The sequence below is a fragment of the Chelonoidis abingdonii genome, chromosome 11, assembly GCF_003597395.2.
Source record: "Chelonoidis abingdonii isolate Lonesome George chromosome 11, CheloAbing_2.0, whole genome shotgun sequence".
Lineage (NCBI taxonomy): Eukaryota > Metazoa > Chordata > Testudines > Testudinidae > Chelonoidis > Chelonoidis abingdonii.
The window spans coordinates 3939420-3963371 of NC_133779.1; the positions used below are offsets into that span (position 1 = coordinate 3939420).

The window sequence follows — 23952 nt, forward strand, 5'->3', positions numbered from 1 at the left end:
TGATCGGTTGGTCTCTTTTGGCCTTAAACTCGATGACACTACATGGGCTGCAAAATCAGTCCCGTGTAATCTCGCCCCATCTCCTCCCCTCCACCCTATCAAATTGTTGAAAGCGGGCGTAAGTTTTGGTACTGCAGAAGTGGACTCCTGGTGAGTGGAGGGGCAGTTTTGATTGCTCTGGCAGCACAATCACAGCACTATGTTCTTGGCCAGTCAGTGGGAAAGTTGCCTCTCCAATCAGGTTTACAAATATCTTCCCCCCCTCCGTGCCCCCCCCCCCTCCGACATTGGGTCTGTGTTTTGCTACTACTTCCAAAGCTACATTCAGGATAGTTTTCCCACCCCGCTTGGTTATACAAGCTATGGAATTATTTCACTCTGATATTGTTGGAAGCCCATCTGGTAAAATCCCAGCCCGACTGAGGATTTAAACTCTTTACTTTGGCTGGCTGGAAGCACAAATGTCTTTACCACTTTTTGGATTTAGGTGGCAGAGAAATCTGGGAGGAGAGCAGCTCAGTAGAGGGAAAGCCAGATTATAAATATGTTAATTCTTTAATGTGTTTAAGCTGGATAGTGAGTGAGCAGTAATAAGCGTAACATGCTCAGCTCCCCCTAGGGGGAAAAAAAAATCAAGAAATAAAGTTACTTTACAGTTCTAATCAGCTGAGTGAAAGGGCCAGTGTTTGAGTTGCTTCTCCAGAGCAGATGTACTGGTGCATAAATAGCGTGTGTGAGTCTCTTGTCGAGGGCAGAAGGTCAGGCAGGACTTGTGCTGGGATGGGAGGGTTAACAATTCTCCCTTCCCTACCCATCCCTGGGCATCGGTGTGAGGGGAACAGAGTGGGAAACTGCTGTGACATTGAATGAAGGGGAGGGGGGAATGTGGCACTGTAGTATGTCTGTCCCCAAGGGCTGGGAGCCATAGGCTTTCCAGATGCCTCCCTTCTTCGCCTGTTCCACTTGATGAGCAAAAAGCAGCGACAGATTTCAGGAGAGAGAGCCCCAAGGGGGTCGGAGCGGTGGGGAAAGGTCAGGTTGTGACGACATTCTGTTGCAGCGCGGTCTCTCATACCTTTGTCCCGTGCAGCATGCCTTCGCTTGCTTAAGATCATTCTACAGCTGCTCACTCATCTGTTCTGTGGATCGGCGTGCTGAAGGAGCCATAGACTTCCCCTCCCCCAGGCTCTGACCCCCCAAATTCACCTAGGCCCCAGCTCTCTACCGCCCATGCATCCTACTAGGCAAAGCTTTCCATATCTCCCTGATAAAGCCCACGTGTTTCTGGATTTTCTTCCTACAGTGCATTGAATATTCTGAATGCCTGCATCAACATAATGCCATTGGGTAGACTTATTTTGGTGGTTTCTGTCGGAGCACACCTCTCAATCATACAGGCTGACTGTTCATTTGATGTTTGCAGCGTGTCGCTCCTAGGATATTAGCGAGACAAGGTGGGCAAGGTAGTACCTTTTATTAAACCAACTTCTGTTGGTGAAAGAGAGAACTCTGTAAACTCAAAAGCTTGTCTTTCCTCAGCAGAAGTTGGTCCAATCAAACAGTGGTTTTCAATCTGTGTTCTGCAGACTAAGATTTCCAAAGGGGTCTGCACCTCCATTTGAAATTTTTTAGGGGTCCTCAAATGAAAAAAGATTGAAAACCACTTCAATGAAAGATGCTACTTCACCCACCTTGTCTGTTCGTTTCACAGCATTTAGGAGCATAGTCCTACCAGACGGCAAAGATCTGCCAGATTGTGGAGTGGGGTGTGCGTGAAGGGGGGTTACATCCCTTATTCTGATCCCAATAATGCAGAATCTTAGTGAGAAAGTTTCAAGCATAGGTCCTGCTTCGTCCTACAGTTTGTAAGGGAAAATAGCAAAGCGGTGGGGAAGAGGGAGGCTGACTTTCAGAGGTGTTGTGCTCCCGTTGAGTTGAACTGGGCGGGGGGTGGGGGGGGATGCGCTCAGCAAATAAGGCCCTTTATGTTACATTTGCCCCCTCCCTAAAGGAACCTAGAAAACAGAGGCAGATGGAACTTTGCTGAACACTTTCAAAGGCAGAAGGTCCAGCGAGCGGAACACTTTTTCAGATCAAACACGTACAGAAACACACACAGGAGGCAGGGCCTGGGCTTTGTCTGCCCGCGGACCCCTGAGAGCGAGTGAGCTGGGATAGGAAGCGCTTTTCACCTGCTCCGTTCAGCAGGCCTGGCATATGCTCCGTCCAGATTAAAAGCCATTTTTCAGTCAGTGGCCCATTGTCTGACATAATAGAAAACTCCCCCTCCCCCTTTTTCTCTCTCCAAATCTCTGGCTAATTCTTCGAGCTCTTCCTTTTAGGTTTAAAGATGAACGGGTTGGGGTTAACATAATTATTTAACCACCATGCGCCAGCCATCGTGTGACCTAGAATAATCTGTCAAGACACTGCAGACCTTTTCTTCACCTCCCTTGTGTTTAAAACCTACTCCCCTGTAGACGTGCGTCAGATAACTTTCCACTATAGGGCTGAGCCCCCTCTCCCCAAAGCTATTGTGTGTTCTTGGTTTTCCTGAGGTCATGCCAAATGCTTAGCTCTTCTATAGTGCTTTTCAGCTGTAGGCTGCAAAGCTATTGTCCTCCCTGTGTTACAGAGGGGAAAGCAAGGCATGGAGAATGTTGTGTGTTAGTTTCAGACTTGGAAACTGAGCAGTTTCTGAGCTCTGGTCAGTTTCAAACCTGGAAATAGAACCCAGGTGTCCTGTCTCCCAGCTGCTAGAATTTTCTAAAGGGTGACATTTGCTTCAAAAAATATTAATTGGTGTTGCAGGTCTGTAATATTCTGCATGGGAGGGAAGGGGACAATTGAACACAGAGTCCAAGTTTAAAACGTGATCCCAGGCCAGTAACCGGTAAACTCGTTTGCAAATGAGACTTGATTTTAAAACAATATCTTCCCCCCTGCCTCCACCCCCGGTTTAACTTTTCCAGGGTGTGTGTGTGTTGTGTGTTTGTGTTTTAAAGTGTTGCATCTGACACACAGTCAAAGTCCAACACAGCCTTGGCCATGGTCAGATTCCCCTGTATGGGTCTGCAGTTGACACCTGAATCTCGCTTTCAACAGCCCCATCGTCATCCGCCCCAGCTGCTCGGTCCGCATTATCATAACAATTGCCCGCAAATTATGTCCCATTCAATGCGCCTGCCTTTGATTGATTAACTTACAGTTTCTGTTTGAATAACCCTGGCCGCTAAGATGGTAAAGCTGTAATCTCAGAGGGATAGTTAACAGCGATAGTGTGGGGACTCCGGACTCAGTCACACACTCTCTACAGCCTGACCCCTGCTTATGGGAACATCTGAAGAGACAGGAGGCCAGTAATTGAAAAATCCATTCCTTGTGTGCGGTGGGAGGGGCGGAGGGATGCTTCTGCTTATGCAAGAGCTGCATCAGATAGTCTGGATTGCCAAACAGCAGCAGCCCACACTTCATCTGCTAGCAGGGCGGATGATTGGAAGACACACAGTTGTATATTTTTGTTCCTGCACCACTGAGTGTTTTCCCTAGACTTCTGCTTTCCAGATACAGCCTCAGTGCCCCCAAGAGAAGTGCAGTCATTGGCGTCTCATTTAGGGCAGCCTCCCTCCCTTTTAAAGGTATGGGCTGAGATTTTCAACCGTGGCTAGTGATTTGGGGTGTCTTTTTTTTTTTTTTTGAGCATCCAGCTTGACCCCTTAAAGAGAAGGGGCCTGATTTCTAGAAGTATGCTGCTTCTTGTTTTCTGAGACTCCCCTTTAGTGCCTCAAGCACCCCCCCCGCTCAAATCTCTAGACACTTGAGTAGTCTGGCCCTGATTGGCAGCTAAAAACTATGTTCTTATACTGTTGTGCATAAGCCTTCCTTCCCCCTCCCCTCCCTTCACCCCTAAATTCGGTTAGCCAGTTAAAGAATGAAATAGTTGGGGTAACTTGCCCCCACCTCTCACTGATGCAACAGAAGACCTGAATGATGCTTGTAAATAACAGAAATGAAGCATTAAATAACAGAAATGAAGCATAAAATAACCAGTATATTTTAACGCATAAATTGCCACGAAAATTTTACCATTCTAGTTTCAAGTTCTACTTGCAGTCACCTGCCTCCCCCGCCCACTAAATTACCTTGCAACCCCTTTTTTGGTGATAGTTTTCCATCATCTTCTGCCTCAAAACAAATGGCTGCTTGGGGCACCATCGTGCTAGATGCTGCACAGACCAACTGTGATTAGGGCCCCTGTTGTGCTGGGCACTGCACAGGCCTGGAGTAGTAACCGCCACTCGTTGGGGGTGGTTTAATTGTGCCAGCGGGATAGAGCAGCTACATGGGAGACTGCATAGCTGCAGCAGTACAACCGTGCTGCTACCCTTAGGGGTGGTCTACACTGGGGGGGATCGATCTAAGATACGCAATGTCAGCTACAGAGAATAGCGTAGCTGAAGTCGATGTATCTTAGGTCGACTTACCTCCCGTCCTCACAGTGCGGGATCGATGGCTGTGGCTCCCCCGTCGACTCCGCTTCCGCCTCTCGCCCTGGTGGAGTTCCGGAGTAGACGAGAGCGTGTCTGGGGATCAGTTTATCACGTCTAGATGAGATGCGATAAATTGATCCCTGATAGATCAATCACCACCCGCGGATCCAGCGGGTAGTGTGGGCGTACCCTTAGAGACAGACCCTGCCCCGAAGAGTGTACAGACTACTCACAAAGTGGGCTGGAAAATAGAGGTATAGAGAGAAGGGACTTGTCTCTGGAGAGAGAGCAGGTTGGTGTTAGTGCTGGGAATAGAACCCAGGTGTCATGAACTCCAAATCTGCAGCCCTGTCCAGAACATGCTGCCTCCCATGCTGGCTGGCCTGGGGAAGAGGTTGAGTAGACTCTTGCAAGGCTGGGTCACATGAATAGGATCCTACATGAGGATGTTGGCACTTAACCAATCAGACCCTTTGCTGAAGCAAATTCTTACAGCATCACTAGTTTTGGGGCTGATTTTCTTGTTCAGAGTCTCCTTGGTGGAAGTATAATTGGAAGAGTTTGTCCCCCTGAAAGGATCCACGGCTAATGAAATAAATTCTATATTGTACCTGCCTCTCTGGGTATTTTATGTGTTGCCATCCTGAATCAGCAAAGCATGTTTGTGAGGGAAAGGAGCTGTAACCCTATTTTGCAGATGGGAAACTGAGGCACGCTGATTAAGTGACTTGGGCAAGCTCTCCCAGGAAATCTGTAGGGAGCTAGAAACTGAACCTCAATTCTAATGCCCCAAGCATTCTTCCTCCCACCCAGCCTGTTTGCATATTGTCCTTTCAGAATCCCTAGCGAGGCCGGGATTCGTTTTCTTTCTAGCTGCGATGTGTGGTGGGAAGACTTTTCCCACTCTAGACGCTGCTGCTGCATTCAACTCTTCCTCTTCTCTTGCAGATCCAGTGGTGGTTCAGCAGCTCCGAAGGACGTATAAATATTTCAAAGACTATAGGCAGGTGAGTTGCTGCACAAACCCTCCAGCTGGTCTTGAATAGCTCGTCAAAGGGCTGATCTTAGGCTCTCCAGTCAGGTGGAAATTCCAGGGTAAATTTCACAGGTTTGAGCCAAACGTTACTCTTATGATTAGGAAACCGAGCCCCTCTGCAGATATTCAGGTAGGTCTATTGCAGTTCTTTATCATTTGTCTTCTGATAACACACAGATAGGCCCTGTTCAAACATGTAATGAAAGACGGTCCCAGCTCCAAAGAGCTCACAGTGACCTCACACTGCCTCCGATTTGTAAAACTGCCTCTCTTTTTGTCATGGAGTTAACCTGGCCCTGGCATTTGAAGTTTGGCTTGAGAGGAAGGATGGCCCAGAGGATAGGGCAGTAGCCTAGGTCTTTGGGCATCTGGGTCAGTTCCCTGCTTTGCCACGGATTTCAGTGTGACCTTGGGCGTATCATTCAGCACCCTGTGCCTCAGTTTCCCACCTGGTAAAAAAGGGGGAGGGGCCTGATACTTCCCTATCACAGGGGAAGCCTGAAGTAGTTTGAATCCAGTGGGTAACAATCACAGTGAAGACAGAGCAGCAGACTAGGCTGGCGAGCAGAGTTTGTACCCCGGGTCTGTGCCTGGCTTATACCACCTATGCTGTCCTGTCTTCCTGGCTGCTCTTACCCCTGCTAGCTGGTTCAAGCTAGCTCTGGCGAGCTAACCCAGGCACAGCTGTTGCTGTGTAGACATCCCCTAAGGAACACCTTAAGCCATTAATGAAATACATTTAGGCTGATGGTTCTTGTATTAAAAATTTGGAAGGGCCCACTGTGATCCTAGCCTGCCCTTCTGCATAGCTCAGGCCAGAGATCTGCCCTCAAATTATTCCTTTTGAGCGAGATTTTTTTTTTTTTAAATCCTATCTTGATTTTAAAATTCTCCAGTGACGGAGAATTAGCTGCGACCCTTGGTAAGTTGATCCAGTGGTTCGTTACCCTCCCAGTTAAAAACATGCACCTTATTTCCAGTGTAAATGGGTCTAGCTTCAAAAAAAAAAAAAAAAAAAGGTTTTCTCCTTCATCTTGCCGAGATCAGCATCCAGGCTTTTGTGTTCTTCCCCCTACAACAGTTGATGCTGCCCCGAATGTGTAGGTGTCGAGCTGTCTGTGTTGTGAATCTCATCAGCTATTCCAGGGTAGAAACTCTCCAACCTGAACCATGGCCTGCCCCTTACACCTGGGCAGCTAAAAATCTCTTCACATCAGCAACTTTGCTCTAATTAGGAACTCACGTTCTTGTTAACGCTTCCAGCTTCTTGAGCCGTCTTCGCAGGGAAGGCGGAGAGGCCGCTGCCAGGCACGAATGGATAGCAGAGGACCATTTTAGACCTCATTTTAGAGTGCTCCTGCCAATAAAGCACTGTTCACACCAGTGTTTTTCGTCAGCAAAACTTTTGTCATTCGGGGAGTTTTTTTTCACACCCCTGAACCACAGACGTTTTGTCGCTCAGTTTCCAGTATAGACAAAGCCTTGGTTTCAGGGGGACACAGACAGGGAAGACTGTACCAGATTGGGAGGGGACCTGCGTTCTCTGAAATCTCCCTTGTTAGTTTTTGAGGCAAGCTGTAACCAGGTGTTAATGGTGTTCTCCTGTTTCCTCTGATTAAACAGATGCCTTGTACAACAACTGCCTTGTACAACAACTGGGAGTCGCAGGCATTTTTTCCAAAGCCGATAGGTTACGAGGTCAGCGTGGGGAGGGGGTCGAGGAGAGCAGGGAAGAAAGAGAGCAACAGATGTTCAGATCTGGATTGAAACTGCCCCTTCCTCTGCCACCTGTCAGTGACGCTCAGGTATTCAGGGGCATGAGAATAGCATCTTGGGAACTAAAGCTTTCGAGGAAGGAGGAAGTGCCAGTGGAAGGGGCTGGATGTAGAGATGAAATGAACGATATCGTGATGCAGGAATTCTGTATCTCACCCATGCATATTAATACTGTGTGCCGGATAGCCATGCTCTTCTGCCGTGCTGCTCCAAGCTCCTCCTTATCTGCCTTTCTCATGCACCTGCAACTCCTTTACTGTCTTCCTGGGTCTCTTTCCAGCAGATGATTATAGAACCCACCAGCCCAAAGCTGCTTCCAGACCCCCTGAAAGAACCATACTACCAGCCTCCCTACACTCTGGTTATCGAGCTTACAGATGTTTTGCTCCATCCCGAGTGGTCGGTAAGTCAGTCTCTCTCAGCTTTGCTGTCCCCCTTTCTGGAGAGTGTGTCTCCGGGGGAGGAGGACTCCTTCCCTCAAATTCTTTGTGTTATTTCAAGTGCTTTCGCGACAGACACAAGGGGAGGCAGTGGGTTACTGCGTTAGCTGAGATCCTGCTAGATCGTAAATGAAATCTTGATTAATGGTCCCAGCATGGCGCCTGTTTCTCCCCTATACGCCACTCTATAGGTTCACACAATGGTCAGACCACGAGTAGCTTCCTAGGAAAAGCCTTTGGTACTGCTAGTCAGGAATGGGGGTACAATTCTGTGCACAGAGACCAGATGGGCAGCAGGTTAGGGGGTGGGTGTGTGTGTGGGTGTGTGTGTTTAGGTGTGTAGCCTGGAATTGGAGTTGTTGGGGTACAAGTCAGGATCATTGGGCTCTGGCAAAGCTCTGTTCCGTGTGGATAGTTCACTGACTTCAGCTTTTATTTCGGGAGTGCTAGCTGGACTCCAGGCCATTCCCGCAGGTCTAGCAGCTGTAGCAAACAGAAGCTGTGCGTTTCCCACTGGGAGTGGGGAAGAGATGGACCCTTGTCTGCATGATCCTAAAAGCTGTCAGTAACTAAACCTCTTCTCAGCAGGCTGCTTCTGAGAGGAGGGGACATCTGGTTGCGGGAGAGCCAGCTGCATGCTGGACACATGCAGGCCTTCCACTGTGTAAATGGGTGTGCTGCTTCAGCAGATGCGCTGGGCCAAAGAGGAGGGTGGTGCCAGCAGAGACGAGGAGGGATCGCATTTGCTCCATCTTTCAAACTTTGGGTTCCTCTCCAGGACATTGCAGCATCTTGAGGCAGGATCAAATGTCTGCAGACAGTGATTATAAGCACGTAGGCCTGCTGTCTGACCCACTGAGTCCAGCCCTAGCTTCTAGCCTAATGCTGGAACAGAGCACTGACAAATGGAGAACTCGCCTTGTGGATCAAGCTGTTGAATCCAACGCTGCCCCCCCCCCCCCCCCGCCCACATATTCATCCCAATCCAGTTTTCCCTCGGGAGTCATTAGATCACAGTGAATATCTCAGGGTTAGAACATGTCTTCGATCCACCTCTTGGGAGCTGCTGCTTAGTTTGGTTGTGGAAGTCCTGAACTACATTGGTTCCCAAACTTTTCCACACCTCAACTCCATTTGAGCTCCCCTCCTGGTAATGCGGCCCCCTAGCTGAGGGGAGAAAGGGACCTCCACTGCCCTCACCCTGGACAGCAGCATCTCCCATGTCTTGCAGGGTTGAGCCCAGCACCCTCCCCCGGGTATTGCGGCCTGGTGCACATATTAGTGCCACTTGGATTTAGCCCATCTGTCATCTCTCTGAAGGTGGAGACAGAGGGGTGAACAGGTCAAATTTGATTGGCATTGTGACCTAGCACATGTGGTCGCAACGCCACTCTGGTTTGGCCCATGGACGGCCCAAATGTCTCCCAAAGGTAACGGGCATTGCATCACGAACCGCTTAACTAGTGTGAATTGGATGCATTTAACTTGATCACAAAACAGCGATTTGCAAGTAACCAAGGGAAGGGAGGCCGTAGACATGGAGAGAAATGCTAGCGTTCCAGGATATGCTGGGAAGTCTGGAGTTGTCTGTGGATTTGAAGGACAGCTGATTGCTCTATTTCAGCAGGCTGGCCAGTCCTCGCTCGTGCATAGAGGGGAGCTTGTGGACAGAGCAGTGCTGCTAACTTCCAATAACCCTGACACTACTCACGTGTTTGATTTGCTAACTCACCAGCCACGGAGCAGGGCGTCTGGGATCTGAGCATTGGTTTAACGCACAGTCTGTCGGGTTGTGGTTCACAGAGCAGGCCTGCCCAGTGCTTGAACCAACAAAGACACCCAAACAGGTGGGGAATGAAGGGTTTGGGGGAGTTGCATCCTTCCACTGACTCCCCTTTCTCCATTGGATCAAACAAGCTGCTTGTGTTCATTCTCAAGGCCCTTCACTGCCTCTCCCCTACCTGTCTTCTATAGTTCGCTATTGAGAAGTTGACTCCTGCCTCCGATCAGCCCCTGGCACCAACCGCCCACTTGTGAAAACCTCAAACATGCACCTTTGTGCTCCTGTCCATGCTACTTGCGAGCAGTTCTCTGTACACATCCGCCCGATTAACTTCCCGCAGGTCCCTCCTTCACACTCCTTTCCCATGAGGCCTACAGAAAAATTGACTATGGTTGGGTCGCTGTGGCGATGAGGCCACTGGCTGCTATGCCGAGCGGTGTCGTGGTGGTGTTTCCTTGTACTGCCCCATTGGTCTGTGTGTCTGTCTCAGATTGTCAGCCCTTCGGGACAGAGATCGTCTTTTTGTTGTGTGTTTGTCCAGTGCCTGGCACAATGGGGTCCTGCTTCTAGGCCCTACAATAATACGGGATATGGCAGGCCCTATGATAATCCATGAGTTGGGGGGGGAAGGGGGCATCCCATGAAGAACCGCTGGCTTCTTTCCCAGGCTACCGTGTGCCTTATTCCCCCTGTGTTCTCTCCATGCTGCGTGGCAGCCCCAGAGCGCTTGGCTGCTCTCCCTGCTGGACAATGTAATGCCTCTGATATCAGCCTCTCTGTTGACAACTAGCTAGGGAGGGACAGGAGCTGATTTTCATCTCATGGCTTTTCTTTCTGTCCCTCCCTTTGTCCTCAGCTAGTAACCGGCTGGCGCTTTAAGAAGAGACCTGGTATTGACAGTCTGTTTCAGCAGCTGGCGCCACACTATGAAATAGTCATCTTCACGTCAGAGACGGGCATGGTGAGTGCCGGGGGGCATGAGCGGTGTTGTCTTCTCAAACAGGTGCAGCTGGCATGCCCTGGCTAAAAGAGGGGGTGGGAGAGACTCAGTGCCTCTCCAGCCGTCTCTGACAAACCTGGCTGTGCGGCGTACAGATGGGGATGCACTGGGCTTCCTGTGTTCGCGACTCCAGCCGTTGGGCTGGCACCCTGGTTTGTGGCCCTTAAACCTAGGACTTGGGGGAAGGGTTGGTTTAGCCCAGTGTAGGGAAGTTGATTGTTTATACCCAGACTCCCAGGAGCACGTGTCCCCCTTGCTATGCTAGGCAAAGTGTCTGCATACTCTTGACCTGCCTTCAGTAGATAGCTGGGGCGTGAATGGCGGAGTGTGGACCATGCCACTGTTCATTTGAATATATGTGGACCCCATCTTCTCCATTCCCCCTGTTGAACTGAGGCTATTACCGTGCTAATTTGATGGGACTGTCCGCGAGAAGGGGGGATGTTTGCATCCATGAGGCAAAAAACCCTGCCCTTGTTGGAACCTGCTGAGGGAACAGCATGCATCTGGCCAGCTGTGCTGCCCTCCAAGCATGTCAAGGGACTGGCTGGCCCGTGCTGTGATCCGGCATTGCTTCCCCTTTGGTGCACTCGGGGGTGGATTCCTGCAGGCTGCCCCAGCAAAACACACCAGCTTCACGAGACCTGTCTGAACCCAAGTCCACAACGGGGCCCTCCCGAACTTGGGTGTGCACAGCCACGGGCTGCCTCTCTGTCTCCAGAATGATTAAACGCCCCATCCAATATTGCCTATAATATTTGTGTGAGTTGTGGGCTGGGGAGATGCCAGCTTTTGTGGGCTCCGCTGGAGACCTTAGTAGTTACAAACCTTTAACTAACCATTCCTTGTTCCTCTCCGCGTTCCTGACCAATGCCTTTTCTAGCCTCCTCCCTAGTGCATGTGTTTCTTGTGTTACTACTGCCAAACTTGGCCAGCTGTGACATCAAGCTGCACGATGGATTTGGGGGTGTATCAGGGTAGCTGAAAAGTGCATCCGTTTGCTTTGTATACATCCTGGAAGAAATGCCTGGGAGCCATTAGTAAAGCTGGTTAGGAATTTTCCATCTATCTGATTTTCTGACAGAAAATGTCCTTTTCACAAAATGGAAATTTTCCATGGGTAAATTTCTGTTTTACCGGAAAAAAAAATTGTTTTCTGTTGGGAAAATCAAAATCATGGCTCCCCAACTCCTTATGTTGTGTGAGTTTCATGTTCTGCCTCCAAAAGCTGAAATTTTGTTTGTTTTGGTTCTCTAAAATGCACTTTTCTGAAATCTCTTCCCAGGAAAAATGGCACCTTTTTGACCCCATTTTGGATGAAGTTTTTCCCAAAACTATTACACTTTTCACTGGAAGATATTTCCATTTTCCAGCCAGCTGTATGCATTAAGTTGTCCCGGACTTCTGAAACCTGTGCTTGGTTTTCTTTAGCTTCACGTATCTACATGCTACTACTCAGAAGCTCTGTTGTTGACCTCTAATGTTTTTCGAGATGTGTCTATGAGTGAAGAGCTGTGGATTCATTTAAGCCTTGAGCGTTGTCTGGTACAGGCCTTGAATCACCCCTCTTCTTTCTCCTGCAGACGGCATTCCCCCTCATTGACAGTGTGGATCCTCATGGATTCATCTCCTATCGGCTTTTCCGAGATGCCACCCGTTACATGGATGGACACCACGTTAAGGTATCTTTACTGGGGGTTCTGGCTTGAATAGTTTCGCTGCTTCCTAGTGCTGGAGACCCAAAATAATCTCAGAACACATCTATGCTGGAGTGAGCAGGAAACTGACCGGGTCTGAACGCTTCATGCGATTTGTGGTTAACATGCTGCTTTCAGACCATTGCCTACGTATCCTGATGTAACCTCGCCCTCTAGCTCTGCCGATGCCCCCTCAGTCCTATCCTGCCGCCTCCCTGTGCTGTTCCAGTCTTGGACTAGTCACACGGCTCTGCCAGTTAACTTCAGTCTTTCCCCATCAGAGGCTCACGGTGCTGAGCTTTTCCAGCTTATGTAGTGGGTTTTGTGTTGTGAGCCTCAGCAGCTAAAAAGCATGTAAACTTACTGCACCAGCCAATTCATCCCTGTAGAAGCATACACTGAAAAACCTGTATGATGGAGGCAGAAGTAGCAGAGAAATGTTCCATTACCCCTGGCGCTTGCTGAGGGAAGTGGTTGAAAGGGAAATGGAGTCTCCTTCATCAAGTAACCCCAGCTTCGTGCAAATGTAACCCCGTCTGGCTCCGAGTCATGTCTGCTGACTTCACTGATGCAAATTCTAGTGTGTGTCTGTCAGATAATGTGACCATTGTGGCCATAATCTTGCTTTGAAAGGTGACCGATGGCTGGGGGAGCATGCTGGCTTTGTGCCCTTAGATACATAAGGAAGGCCTCTAGGGACTTTGTTTTCTAGTTTTGTTCGTTCACTGGGGTTTCTTGATGTGAGGACTCTTAGGTACATCTACACTTGGCCACAGGGCAGACTGTGGGGATGTGAATTGTAGAACAAACCGAAGTATTGTGCTGATATTTCTGGTGGGAACTAAAAGGTACCTCGTTTGCACTAACACGGTCCTCTGCATTAATGCAAAGTAGGTACCTTTTAGTTCATATTGGGGGTAACTAGAGTGCAATACCTCAGCACGCTCTGCAGTTCACACTCCCCGTAGTCTGAAGTGTAGGCAGGACCATAACATCAGGAAAATTAATCAAAGGAACGAATCCACTTCAAATTCACACCTTTCGTTAAACTGAATTACATCCCCATGTGAGCAATCTCACTCCGAGTTAGTGGCCTTCAATTGGTTGACGTTAATTTGATGTGGAAATGAATTAAGATCAAATGAATTCAAGTCCCTTTATGTCTGAATTTAAAGCATCCATGAGGATAGAGCCCTGCGCAGATACAAAAATGTGGATCTGCAACCGATCTGCAAAGATGATTGGTAATACAACTGCATCCGCAGATGCAGATATCTATGGATAAAATGTGGGTATCTGTGGATTTCCAGGGCTGTACAAATGGGTCTGATGCAATTTAGCTAATCCACCTAAAAGTTAATTGGGATTAATTTTCCTGGATGTCCTCATGTAGACAAACTCTGGTTTTGTCTGCTCTCCAAGACCCTATGGAGAATTGGCAAACTGATGATGTTGCCGATGCTGAAGAAATGACACCAGATTCAGAGGCGAAAGTGACTTTTGTTTCAGATGTTTAAAACTTTTTGTTTGAGACAATGGCCAATAAACTCAAACACTTGAGAGAACTGTCTTTCCATTGACAAGGCTCGTCATCGGCCCGTCTCCATCATCTAGCACAATCAAGGGATGATCAGGCTTAATATTTCCGGCTTTAAAAATTAGCAGAATTGCAAGGGGGGCGGCCGGACAAAGGAGAAAAATCGGGGAAAAGGCAATTTGTTCCCATGTGCAGGTCACCTTTAAAACAAAGGCAGCTGCTTGGAGCTTTGCTGCTTCGATATGATGTAGATCCCTGCCTGATTGTGCTAGATTATTACCAAACTCGAGCTTTCCCTTGACTGACTTGATGCATTGGTTGTGTTTAACAAGGGGCCCCTCTCAGCTGTCAGCCATCCAGAAACATGCTGTATGTTAATTTCAGTTTGTCTCAGCTGCTGGTGTGCGGCGGGGGGAGGAGAGGCCCTCCTGCACTTTCTCTGTCCTCTGGTGAGTGATGGTACGTACAGCGTCTGCCTGCTGCCTCGTTGCCACAGTGGCAGAATGCGAACATGGAGACGATCCGTGACAGCCTTGTCTACCCTGACCTTGTATTTCTGTGTGTCTGCCACTCGGGCTCTCTGAATCCAGCAGAAGGCTTAAGTCTCTGTGACTTCTAGACACACATACACAGCTGTCTGACTGGACATTAAAACTCTCCCAGGCAGCTTACACCCCTTTTGGGATGTAAGCAGCTCAAAATTCAGCGCTGCCCTGTGCTTTCTCCCGCTCTGAGCGCAGTAGTGTTAGCCTTGGGTCCCCATGTGATGCCCGACGTCCGTGAAATAGTTCCATATCACCTCTGCATCTAGGCAATGCTGTGCCTGTGAAAAGCTGCCCTCTTTCCCCAGCCCTTGCCTCGTGCTCTGTAATTCGAACGAGAACGCCGCTGTCCGCACTCCACAATAGAGCAGGGATGTTTTGCTTTGCTATGGACCTTCTGTCTCTCTTCCCCCCGACACACCCTCCCTCCCGCTCACCTCCCATCTGCTGTCCCGGAGTGGGCAGGGCGTCCTTTTCTCTCAGGGCAGCTCTCTCTGTGTTTTGATTGTTTGTGGATTTTGGAGGGGGCGGGGTGGCTTTGCAAGGAGCAGTCCTGCTGTTCCACCCAAGATGTTGCAGCTTTAGAAAGAGCTTGCTGGTACCGTAACCAGGATTCGTTCCCCAGTGGGACTTCTTTTTGTTTACGACTGGAATATCATGGAGAGGAGGGGACAGGGCAACAAGTGTGTAAATCAGATCTGGAGGCTGCGTTGTGGTACTGCCCTGTTTCTGCTGGTACTACCGAAAAATAATAACCTAGAATTTTTTTTATTAACTCAGCTTTTAAATCCATTGCCCTGTTGTCACTTCTGTGCTATTACCAGCCCCAATATACATCTCTCCCCACTACCAGTCCTAGCAGGGAATGTAGACCCCTGCAGCAATCACATGATGACTCTCCCCCCTTCCCTCCCCCGCCTTCTAGTGTGTTTATCTCTTCCATACCCTGTCTGAGCAGCACTAGCAAGGTCATGCGATGATCCAGACACTGTATGGGGGAGGCAGTGCAGCCTAGTGGATTGGGACTTGAGGCCTGGGCTCAGTCCCTGGTTCTGCCACCGGCCCCCTGGGTAAGTTACTTCCCCTCTCTGCCTCTGTTTCCCCATCTGTAAAATGGGGGTTAATGATACCGGCTTCCTTGGTGAAGTACCTTAAGATCTAAGGATGGAAAGTGCTAGATGGGAACTAGTGGTTGCTATTGGATTCCTGGCCTTCTGCACCGCCCAGTGCCACAGGTTGCTCTTTTGTTCCGGCTTCACCAGCCTTTACACAACCCCTCAGTCATTCTCACTATAGGATGGAGAGGAAGGGTCTGACTAGCATCTCCTTTACTCTCTCTCTCTCTCTCTCTCTCTCGTTGCTCTAAGCCACCCCGCAGAGCCGACTGGCATCCTTCCACCGCTCCCAGCCCTGGTTTTTAGGGCTTGCCACGTAGATCTGGAACAGTGAACCCTGACTCTAAACCAAAGCTGTAATGACTGCACTTTGCCCGCAGTGCTATGGGGCTGGATCCCTTGGGCGGAGCAGGATGGATTGAGTCATTGGTGGCTTTCTTGAACAGTTTTGCCCCAGTGTGAGCCCCAGAAGCTGTGCTGAGCCAGTGGCAAGCTGCCCTCCTTGTGTAGCCCCTGACATGAGACACAGTCTGTCTAGGCAGAGGAACAGCCTCCTTAGAAAGAGGAGGATGACCAGAAACGCCCTTGGGTCAACATGCAAACTCTACCGTCCCTGAGGAGAAAAGTCCTAGGATTTCCCCATCCCCCAGCCTCACGTGTCCTGGACCTGACGCTGATCTGTCCCCGCTGTAGCTGGACCCCCCAGGGCATCCGGAGCTGTGTCTGATTGACTTGTCTGAAGGCTCTCGGGAGCTGGGCCCCCCACTTCCCATGGTTGCCATGCCCATCCCCTCGGGCTGCATCTGCCGGCATTTTCCCTGCCGCCTTCCAGCCACAGTGGAAACTCTAGGACTGAAAGTCTAGAGCAGTCGCTGATTTTCGAATTGCCCTGTCGGTCTGGACCCACCTGGTGGCCAAAACCCCTGAATGCTCCTGTTTAGGAGAGGGGCTGGGGTGAGGGGATGGAAGCCCAGCCTAGGCTGGTCAGGGGGAGATCTGTCTCCTGGGCTGTCCTGCAGTGCCCCGTGGTGCCAGCTGCATCGGATTCTGGGGTGCTGGAGAGCGCAGGTTTCAGCTTCTGTCCCGTGTCTCCGCATCTAGGATATTTCCTGCCTGAACAGAGACCCCGCCAAGGTGGTGGTGGTGGACTGCAAGAAGGAGGCATTCCGCCTGCAGCCCTTCAACGGCATGGCGCTGAAGAAATGGGACGGCAGCTCCGACGACAGGACGCTCTTCGACCTCGCCGCCTTCCTGAAGAGTAAGGGAGGAGGGGGTGTCCCTCTGCCAGGGGCTGCTGCTGGCGTGAGGGGGTGCTTGGCGATGAAATCGGACTGGATCATCGCTTCGTAAGGCCATGGGACGGTTACACTCACTGACTGCCTGACCCGTTCCTGTGGGCGAAGGAACACTGCGTTTATATCTGGAAGGTCCAGAAGTTAGCCCCCCTCCAGCTGCTCCCTAAGTTCCCACAGAGAGCAGGTGTCTCTCTGGGCCTCTCCCCTGGGAACAGGCAGCATTTCAGAGAGGGGCCTAGACAGAGGCACGAGAATGGGCGACCAGTGGACCCTGGCCCATCCACTTTTTGCCCCTCCCGTGAGGCCCTGCCCCCTGGCTAGGCTGGAAACTGGAATCCGGGTAGCTGCGGACCCTCCACCTGCCCTAGGGGCCTGGGAACATAGCCTGGGGGCTGCTCTTGGCGCCCCCCGTTCTCCCTGCGCAGGTGGAGGGCCCTGGGTCGCTGGCCTGGCTTCTGCTTCTGGCTTGGCTAGGGGGCAGGGCCTTGGAAGAGTTGGGGCAGGGGCAGGGCCACAGAGAGTCCGTGGCCTCTGACCCTAGCAGGGCTGCATATACGCACGCAGTGCAGAATCCCTGCCTCCCGTCCTGGCGCTGTCTGACGTGTTCGCGTGCCCATGCTCAGCTTCTCCTTCCCCACCTCTCGTTGCCCGACAGCTATTGCCTTGAGTGGAGTCGAGGATGTCAGGACAGTGCTGGAGAACTACTCGATGGAGGACGACCCACTGGAAGCGTTTAAACGCAGGCAGTCTCAGCTGGAGCAGGTAAGGGTGCCGATCACACGGCTCCTGCCGCCCTGGCTTAGGCTGCGGCCCCAGAAGGCAGGGGGCAGCATGGAGTTTGTCCTCAGAGCCTTGGAGGATGCGATGATGTGTGTACTACAGCAGCGTCTTCCAGTAACGAGATCAGGGCCTCTTTGTGCCGATGCTGCGCAGACAGAACAGAGCTTAGTCTTACTCTGCAAGGGTCAGAAGGGGGTGTTGGGAGCAGGGTAGGTTCCTACTCACTAGTCACGTGGAATAGAATAGAGTGTCTTGTTTTTAATCTGTTGAAATGTGGCAAGATCCCCCCGGCTTGCTTGTGGAAACCCTAGACAGATGTCTCGACGGTGGTGAGGAACCAGTGACGTGAGGGGGGTGGTGCAGCTGGGAGCGCTGGCCAAGTCCTTCCCCAGGAAGTGTTAGGAAGGCTTCAGGGGCTGCTCTGCATGGCGGTATCCTATCGCCGTGGCTAGATTGGCTTGGAAACCTACCGGAATCAGCCCTCCTGAAATAAGTACCTTGCTATGGGGTTAACTGCATTCATGCTAAGGGTTGTCTCGCTTTAACGACAGCTGTGTGGGAGCCAATGTAGTTGTTACAATCATCATGATAAAGCCCTAGCTTTTCATCAGTAGATCTCGGAGAGCTTTACAAAGGAGATCAGTATTGTACACACAGGGAAACTGAGGCCCGGAGTAGTGAAGTGACTGGCCCAAGGCCAGCCAGCAGCATTGCTGGGAAAAGAAGCTAGCGTTCCCGCAAGCCCCTCAGCTGTATTTCACCTGTCAGGCTCACCCTGATGCTGAGCATATCAGTGACAGGCTCACCTGTGTGTAACTAGCGTGTGCTCCCTCACATCTCAGCCTGGCTGGATGTGTACTGGCAACAGCCATCACCTCCCGTTGGATTTTAGTGCAATGATTTATCGTTTGTGCGTCATCTGTTGAAGGCTGGGGCGAAAGGATGGGCTGGGGGTGAAAGCACAAGGGTGGCAATCTGCTCTTGAGCCTGTTGCCACTGTTACCACCAACTGCTTGTGGGTAGTTGGACGATCACTTCACCTCCCTGGCTGAAATCACGCCTGAGTCACCGCCCAGTAGCTGTGGCATAGACAGGGCTCAGTGGCTAATAGTGGAAGGCTCAAGGAAGCCCTCAGCTCAGTGCTTTTGGGGCCGTGTGGGGCTGGGAGCACACCCCAGTAATGCAAGCCTTGTGTCCTTCCTTGTGCGTGCAGGAGGAACAGCAGCGGCTCGCCGACCTGTCCAAGAACAAGAAGCAGCAGCTTTTCCTGGGCTCCCTGGCAAGCCGGCTATGGCCTCGGTCGAAGCAGCAGTGACACTCTCCTGTGGACCTGCTTGTGGACCGTCAGAGCAGCATGGTCTGGGGGTGGGGTTCCAGCAATGGCATCTCATCTACAAGGCCTGCAGAACTGCCTTCAGACTTAGCCCTTTCCAGACCCGCTCTGCGGGGTGGAGAGCCGGCCGGCAGAGATTCCCACGCCAGCTCTACGGTGGCCTAGTGGGGCCTGTGTGTCTGCAGAGAAATGGACTTATCTCAGTACAAATAAAGGGGGGTGGGGAGGGTCACTCCCTAATTAGCTTCTAGATCTCACCCCCCTCTGTATCGTGTTTCCTTCAGACAAGAGAGAGGACTGTGCTGCTCCTGTTGGCGTGAATGGAACCGGTGGTACGCACGCTTCAAATAAAGGGTCATCTTTCTACAGGCAGCTTACTGCGCGTCCCTGCTTTGCTCTTCTCCCTTAGTCGTGGAGGGGGGTAGGAGGCGGTGTCTAAAGCCACTGCTTCCCTGTGTGGGAGGGGCAATTGAGCCATTCACTCACTACAAGAGGGCACCCGCCTTAGCCCCATCAGGGTTTGCCAAGGACTGGTGTAGCTGGGGCCACAAATCGTCTTTTGGAAGGGCGGCAGGAGGTAGATGTTGCACAGATTGTTCAGTCTCAGTGCAAGGGAAGCAGGTGGTCCCGATGATCTGCTCCCTGCCAGACCGGATGGGCAGGGGTGGCTGGCCCCACACGCACTGGGAGAGTGTAGAAGCAAGAGGGGCGAATGGGGCGAATGGCCGTGAACCTATAAAATGCACCTCCAGCTCGAGACCATCTGGCCCCTCCCATTTCAGGGCTAAGCGTGACCCCTGCCTGTCCAGGGGTCAGACTACAGACAGTCACTGCAGCCTTCTACCCTCTGTTGGAGCGATCATCTACATACCCAAGTGAGATCCTCTTCCGTTTCCTTTAAATGTTCCTTCCCCCAACCCTGCCACCGGCCTTGCTAGGGGGAGTTTAGGTAGCACGCTCCCACCTCTTTCCCCAGGTCTCAGCCCCTTCCCCCAACTGCACTGACCTTTCCCACTCCAGAGCCGGGTTTGCCTGCTCCCTGTTAAATAGATTGGCTTCAATCTGCATTTTGGTGCCTGTGGGGAGGGCAAGGCCTGGGGCAGATTGGCCACCAACCCCCTCAAGCAAGGTCTATGATTGCGTGAGGCTGGAGCAGCCTTGTTTTTCTCCTAAGCATCATTGTAAAGTATAAATGCCAGGGGCTTCTAACGGCAATAAATCCACTGTAGATTTGGAGCCAAAAAGGGTGTTTGAATTTTTAAGTAAGATCCTTGGGGTTTTTTCCTATCCCTTCCTGCAGTTGGAAGGAAATGACCGGAAGCGATTGACAGCCTCCTGTGTTCAGAGGCTGCCATCGCTTGGCGTGGGGACTTGTGTATTATTTAAAGGAAACAGATGGGGAAGGACAGTTCCAAGTGTGGTGAATCTCTGTGTATTAGTTGCCTGATGCAGGTTAAAATTGCAGTTGTGGAAGTGGCTGGAAGGGGGAGTGTTCCTGGTTCGATTCAGGAAAACAGGTCCTAGTTTCTATCCCCCGACCAAAGCTGGATGTAAACAGGAAAGTAAACAGATCGGGATGAGGAGACACAGCGTTTCCTTAAACTGGTGGGATTGGTTCACGCTGATTCCAGTTCAGGCGGGCTCTGCCGGCTAGAACTCAGATTACGACGTGGGCCATGCTGGCATGGCTGCGCCGGTAGCGCCCGTACGCCTGGAAGTTTAACTGGCTTTCGGCAAACCAGGGTTCGAGCTTGGCACTGCACCAGGGTGAAATTTACCAGCCCACCTAGTCAATCTGCCGGTGCAGCTGGGAAGTCGCTCGATATCTTATTCACCCGTCAGAATAATTTCCCTCGCCTCCCCGCTTTGTCCGGCCTGTTTAATGGGATTAACATAATTTAGGGTTTGAATGTAACATTCGCCTCTTGTTTCCAAGGGAGTGGGTGAGCTGGGAAGAGGCGTCTCTCCCTGCATGCCTTCGCCCCCCCTGCCATATTAACACAGCCCCCTTGCCCTCCCCCATGACTCAGCTGTCCCATTTTCCTCAGTGAGGGTTAGTTAATTCAGCCCGTGATCTCCCCTTGCTGTTTTTGTTGTTTCCTCATTCTTCGTAGAAAGAATAAGAAGAAATAAACGGCACTTCCCGTCAGGAACTGAGCCTACATCTTTCCCACACTTGACTCCAGCAAGGCAGGCGGAACCAGCCATCCTGCCTTGGCAGGGGCTGCTGGGGAGGTGTTGGGGTGCGGGGTAGATAAGCAACTGAGTTGTTTGGAACATAAACAGGATACGGGGCTGTAATGCCGCCTGGTTCGCTCGGAGGGGCTGTATTTAGAAAAGCTGCCTCCGGGAGGGGGGCGCTGAACAAGTCTGGGCTGTTTGTTTGGTGTCTCTCCCCCCGCCCCCCACCTTCTCCAGGGTGGAAGGAGGAAGCAGATGCATCTGTAGGAGGTAGAGGGAGTAAAGTTTTGGTTCCTCCAGCCTGCCCTTTGGCTCCTGCAATCAGCTGATCTCTTCCCATCCCACAAGCCCCAGCAGCCTCTGCCTCCCAGGTAGGAGGAGGGCTGGGGATGACCAGCAGGCAGGGAGGTGCCCAGATCCCACCGCAATCCAACTCGTTTCGGGCCCTTTGTGAGATCCCGCTTCCAATTGTGTTCCCTTGTGTCGGGGCAAGGAGGATGGGATTTAGGAGTAGCCAGAGGGTTAACTCTGGTTTTGGTGGAGGCTTCCTTGGACGCTTGAGAGATGGACTATGAGGTTTCTCCCTCCTTAACGGGAGCAGATGTTTTGGACCTTCACCAAGGCGAGCCTTTCTGCCGAGATCTCCCCTGCGCCCCCCAGCCCTGTGCTGGTGTATTGCGGTGAGCTCTGAGGGCAAGGGGAGAGCGCTTCTGACTGAGCCTCTCACATTGCTTCCTGCAGCCCAATGCCCCTAGCCTCATGCTGGGGCTTTGGGGTCAGCGGTGATGGCGAGGGAGAGCGCCCCCCCACTGAGCTATCCCACTCCCCGCAGCGCCCCACTAGCCCTGGAGGAGAGCTGGCTGCCCCTCACTGAGGACAGGGTTAACCTATGGAGCTTTGTGGAGAAGTTAAGAAGCTGCTGTAAGAGTTGCTGTCTTTCCCCCAAAGCCCCTCTTGAAACTGATTGCGTAGCAGCCTCACGGTGCAGCCAGAAGCTGTTTCTAAACAGAGGTTTTGCTCTTGCGTCCCCTTGGGCCCAGATCACCAGGAGCGGATGTGGGATGGGGAGGGAGAAACCAGTTCCACACGCTTCAGTGGTTACCACTCTGAGGCAGTTCCAGAGGAGTGAACCTACTTCTCAGATCTGGCTGGGACTTGGTGTAAATGTTAGTGATTTATGGTAGGGCTTAGGCAGCCCGGACCAAGACACGCACCCTGCCCTTGTGTGCATGTGGGGTGAAAAGGGGGTCGTGGACATGGCCAAAAAAAAAAAATTATCAATTGACTAATTAAAAATCGAGCGGAGCCACAGAGCTCAGGGCGTTTTGTGCCAGCTGCAGTCTGCCCAGTGCAACGGGTCCCGCTGCCAGGCCAAATGCTCTCTGTGGCAGGCGCTGCCCAGATGAGGCCGTCCCTAAAGTGCTGCCAGTGCAACCAGACAAAGGGGAGGAGGGGAAACTGAGACATGGAGCAGGTTCGTGACTTGCCCATGGTCAGCCGGCAAGCCACAAATCGAACCCAGGTGTCCTGGGCTCCCGCTGGGCCATACTTCACCACTGCTGGGGTAGAGCCATGTAGCTTGCTTGCCCCAGTGGCTCCCCCATTCCTTGCTTTCCTGTCTCTCACCAGGACTTAGGATGCTGCTGGGTGTAGAGCCCGGGGAATGACGTTCATCAGGGCAGCTGAGCCCTGCCAGCTCCGTGTTACCCTCCCTCTGGAGCACCCTCTTCCCAGCCATTGAGGTGCTGCTGTCTGGGGGCCTGGATTACCCAGGGTGCTTCAGCTGAGCTCCAGCAGGCAGGGAGCCCCTGGCATGTGGGTGCTGCTGTCCCATGGGGCTGCAGTGCCGAAAGGGCCCATGATTAGTGCAAGGAGCCGCCTCATCCCTCCCAGCAGGAAGGAAGCGCGTTCCGGGCACCGGGGCTCAGAGTCAGGGAAAATCGCCAGCCCCCAGGTTCACATGATCTCAGCCTTGGCCATTCATGCCCTGGGATGGGCCCCGGGCCAGGCGGCCATATGAGCAGGGCGGGAGGGTGAAGTGCTGCTGCATTCACACAAGTCAGCCAGTGCCCCACAGCTGTGTCCTCCGTCGTGCAGATAGGAGTGCTAAGCAGTGAGGCGAATGCAATCACCCCTGGTAGGCCAGAAAAGAATGGAGTCTACCACTGCCCCCTGCAACCCGCAGCCCTCCCGATAGCACCTACCAGGCTCACCCCAGAGTGCGCCAGGCACTGCACAGCCCCTATCCTGCCAGGCGCTTCACACACACTCCACTGGGATACAGGCCACCTCTCCTGCATGGACACCTAATGAGAGAAAATCCCTGAGAGCTTAGTCTAAGTAGATGAGGTGGGAGGGGAAACTGAGGCACAGAGTGGGACCAGGACTTGCAGCCGCTCAGAGCTGGGGATAGAAGCCATGTCTCCTGCTGCCCATGGCACCAGGCCACCCCACTGCTCCTTCTTATGTCTTCATGTTCATTCAGTTAGGGTGCCTTCCTTTTCAGCCGGCAGCTCCCATGAGCATCCATTGGAGCAGTGGGGGGCCAGGTAAGGTGGCAATGGCTGGATGCTGCCAGCAGTCTGGGTTTCCCTGCAGCCAGGTCTCATGGGAATGACCCTCAGGCTGGAGTCTCTTGCCATGTACTTACATACCCATCCTCCAGTGTCCATACTTTGGCAAGGGAAGGTTGGAGGGCAGAAGCTCTATGGGAGCAGAGTTAAGGCCATTGGGGTATCTTAGTTGCAAATTTCTCGCCTGTTAGGAAATGCTTGTTAATTTCATTTGGAGTTTCTTGTTTCTTCTTTTTGTTGATGATTCTCTCTGTCTCTCCCTTTTCGCTACTTCCAGCGTGTCTTAGAAGGCTTTCGCCTCCACCAGTCCCCGACCTCTCGTCTCGGTGCTGTTAGCAGTAGTTTGACGGAGCTCTCTGCAGGGAGGTAGCATG

The 23952-nt window shown here is 51.8% G+C and overlaps 1 protein-coding gene across 1 annotated transcript in view; it reads left to right on the forward strand.

The window, feature by feature from the left end:
* The window catches only part of TIMM50 (translocase of inner mitochondrial membrane 50), a 47709-nt gene extending 28513 nt beyond the window's left edge, over nucleotides 1-19196 (forward strand). Inside the window, exons 5-11 of the mRNA XM_075070634.1 lie at nucleotides 5439-5497; nucleotides 7586-7705; nucleotides 10382-10486; nucleotides 12109-12207; nucleotides 16518-16674; nucleotides 17367-17473; nucleotides 18705-19196. Of these exons, the coding sequence (XP_074926735.1) occupies nucleotides 5439-5497; nucleotides 7586-7705; nucleotides 10382-10486; nucleotides 12109-12207; nucleotides 16518-16674; nucleotides 17367-17473; nucleotides 18705-18806 (749 nt within the window). The 3' untranslated portion in view covers nucleotides 18807-19196. The remainder of the gene's footprint in view (nucleotides 1-5438; nucleotides 5498-7585; nucleotides 7706-10381; nucleotides 10487-12108; nucleotides 12208-16517; nucleotides 16675-17366; nucleotides 17474-18704) is intronic.
* The last annotated feature ends 4756 nt before the right edge of the window (nucleotides 19197-23952 follow it).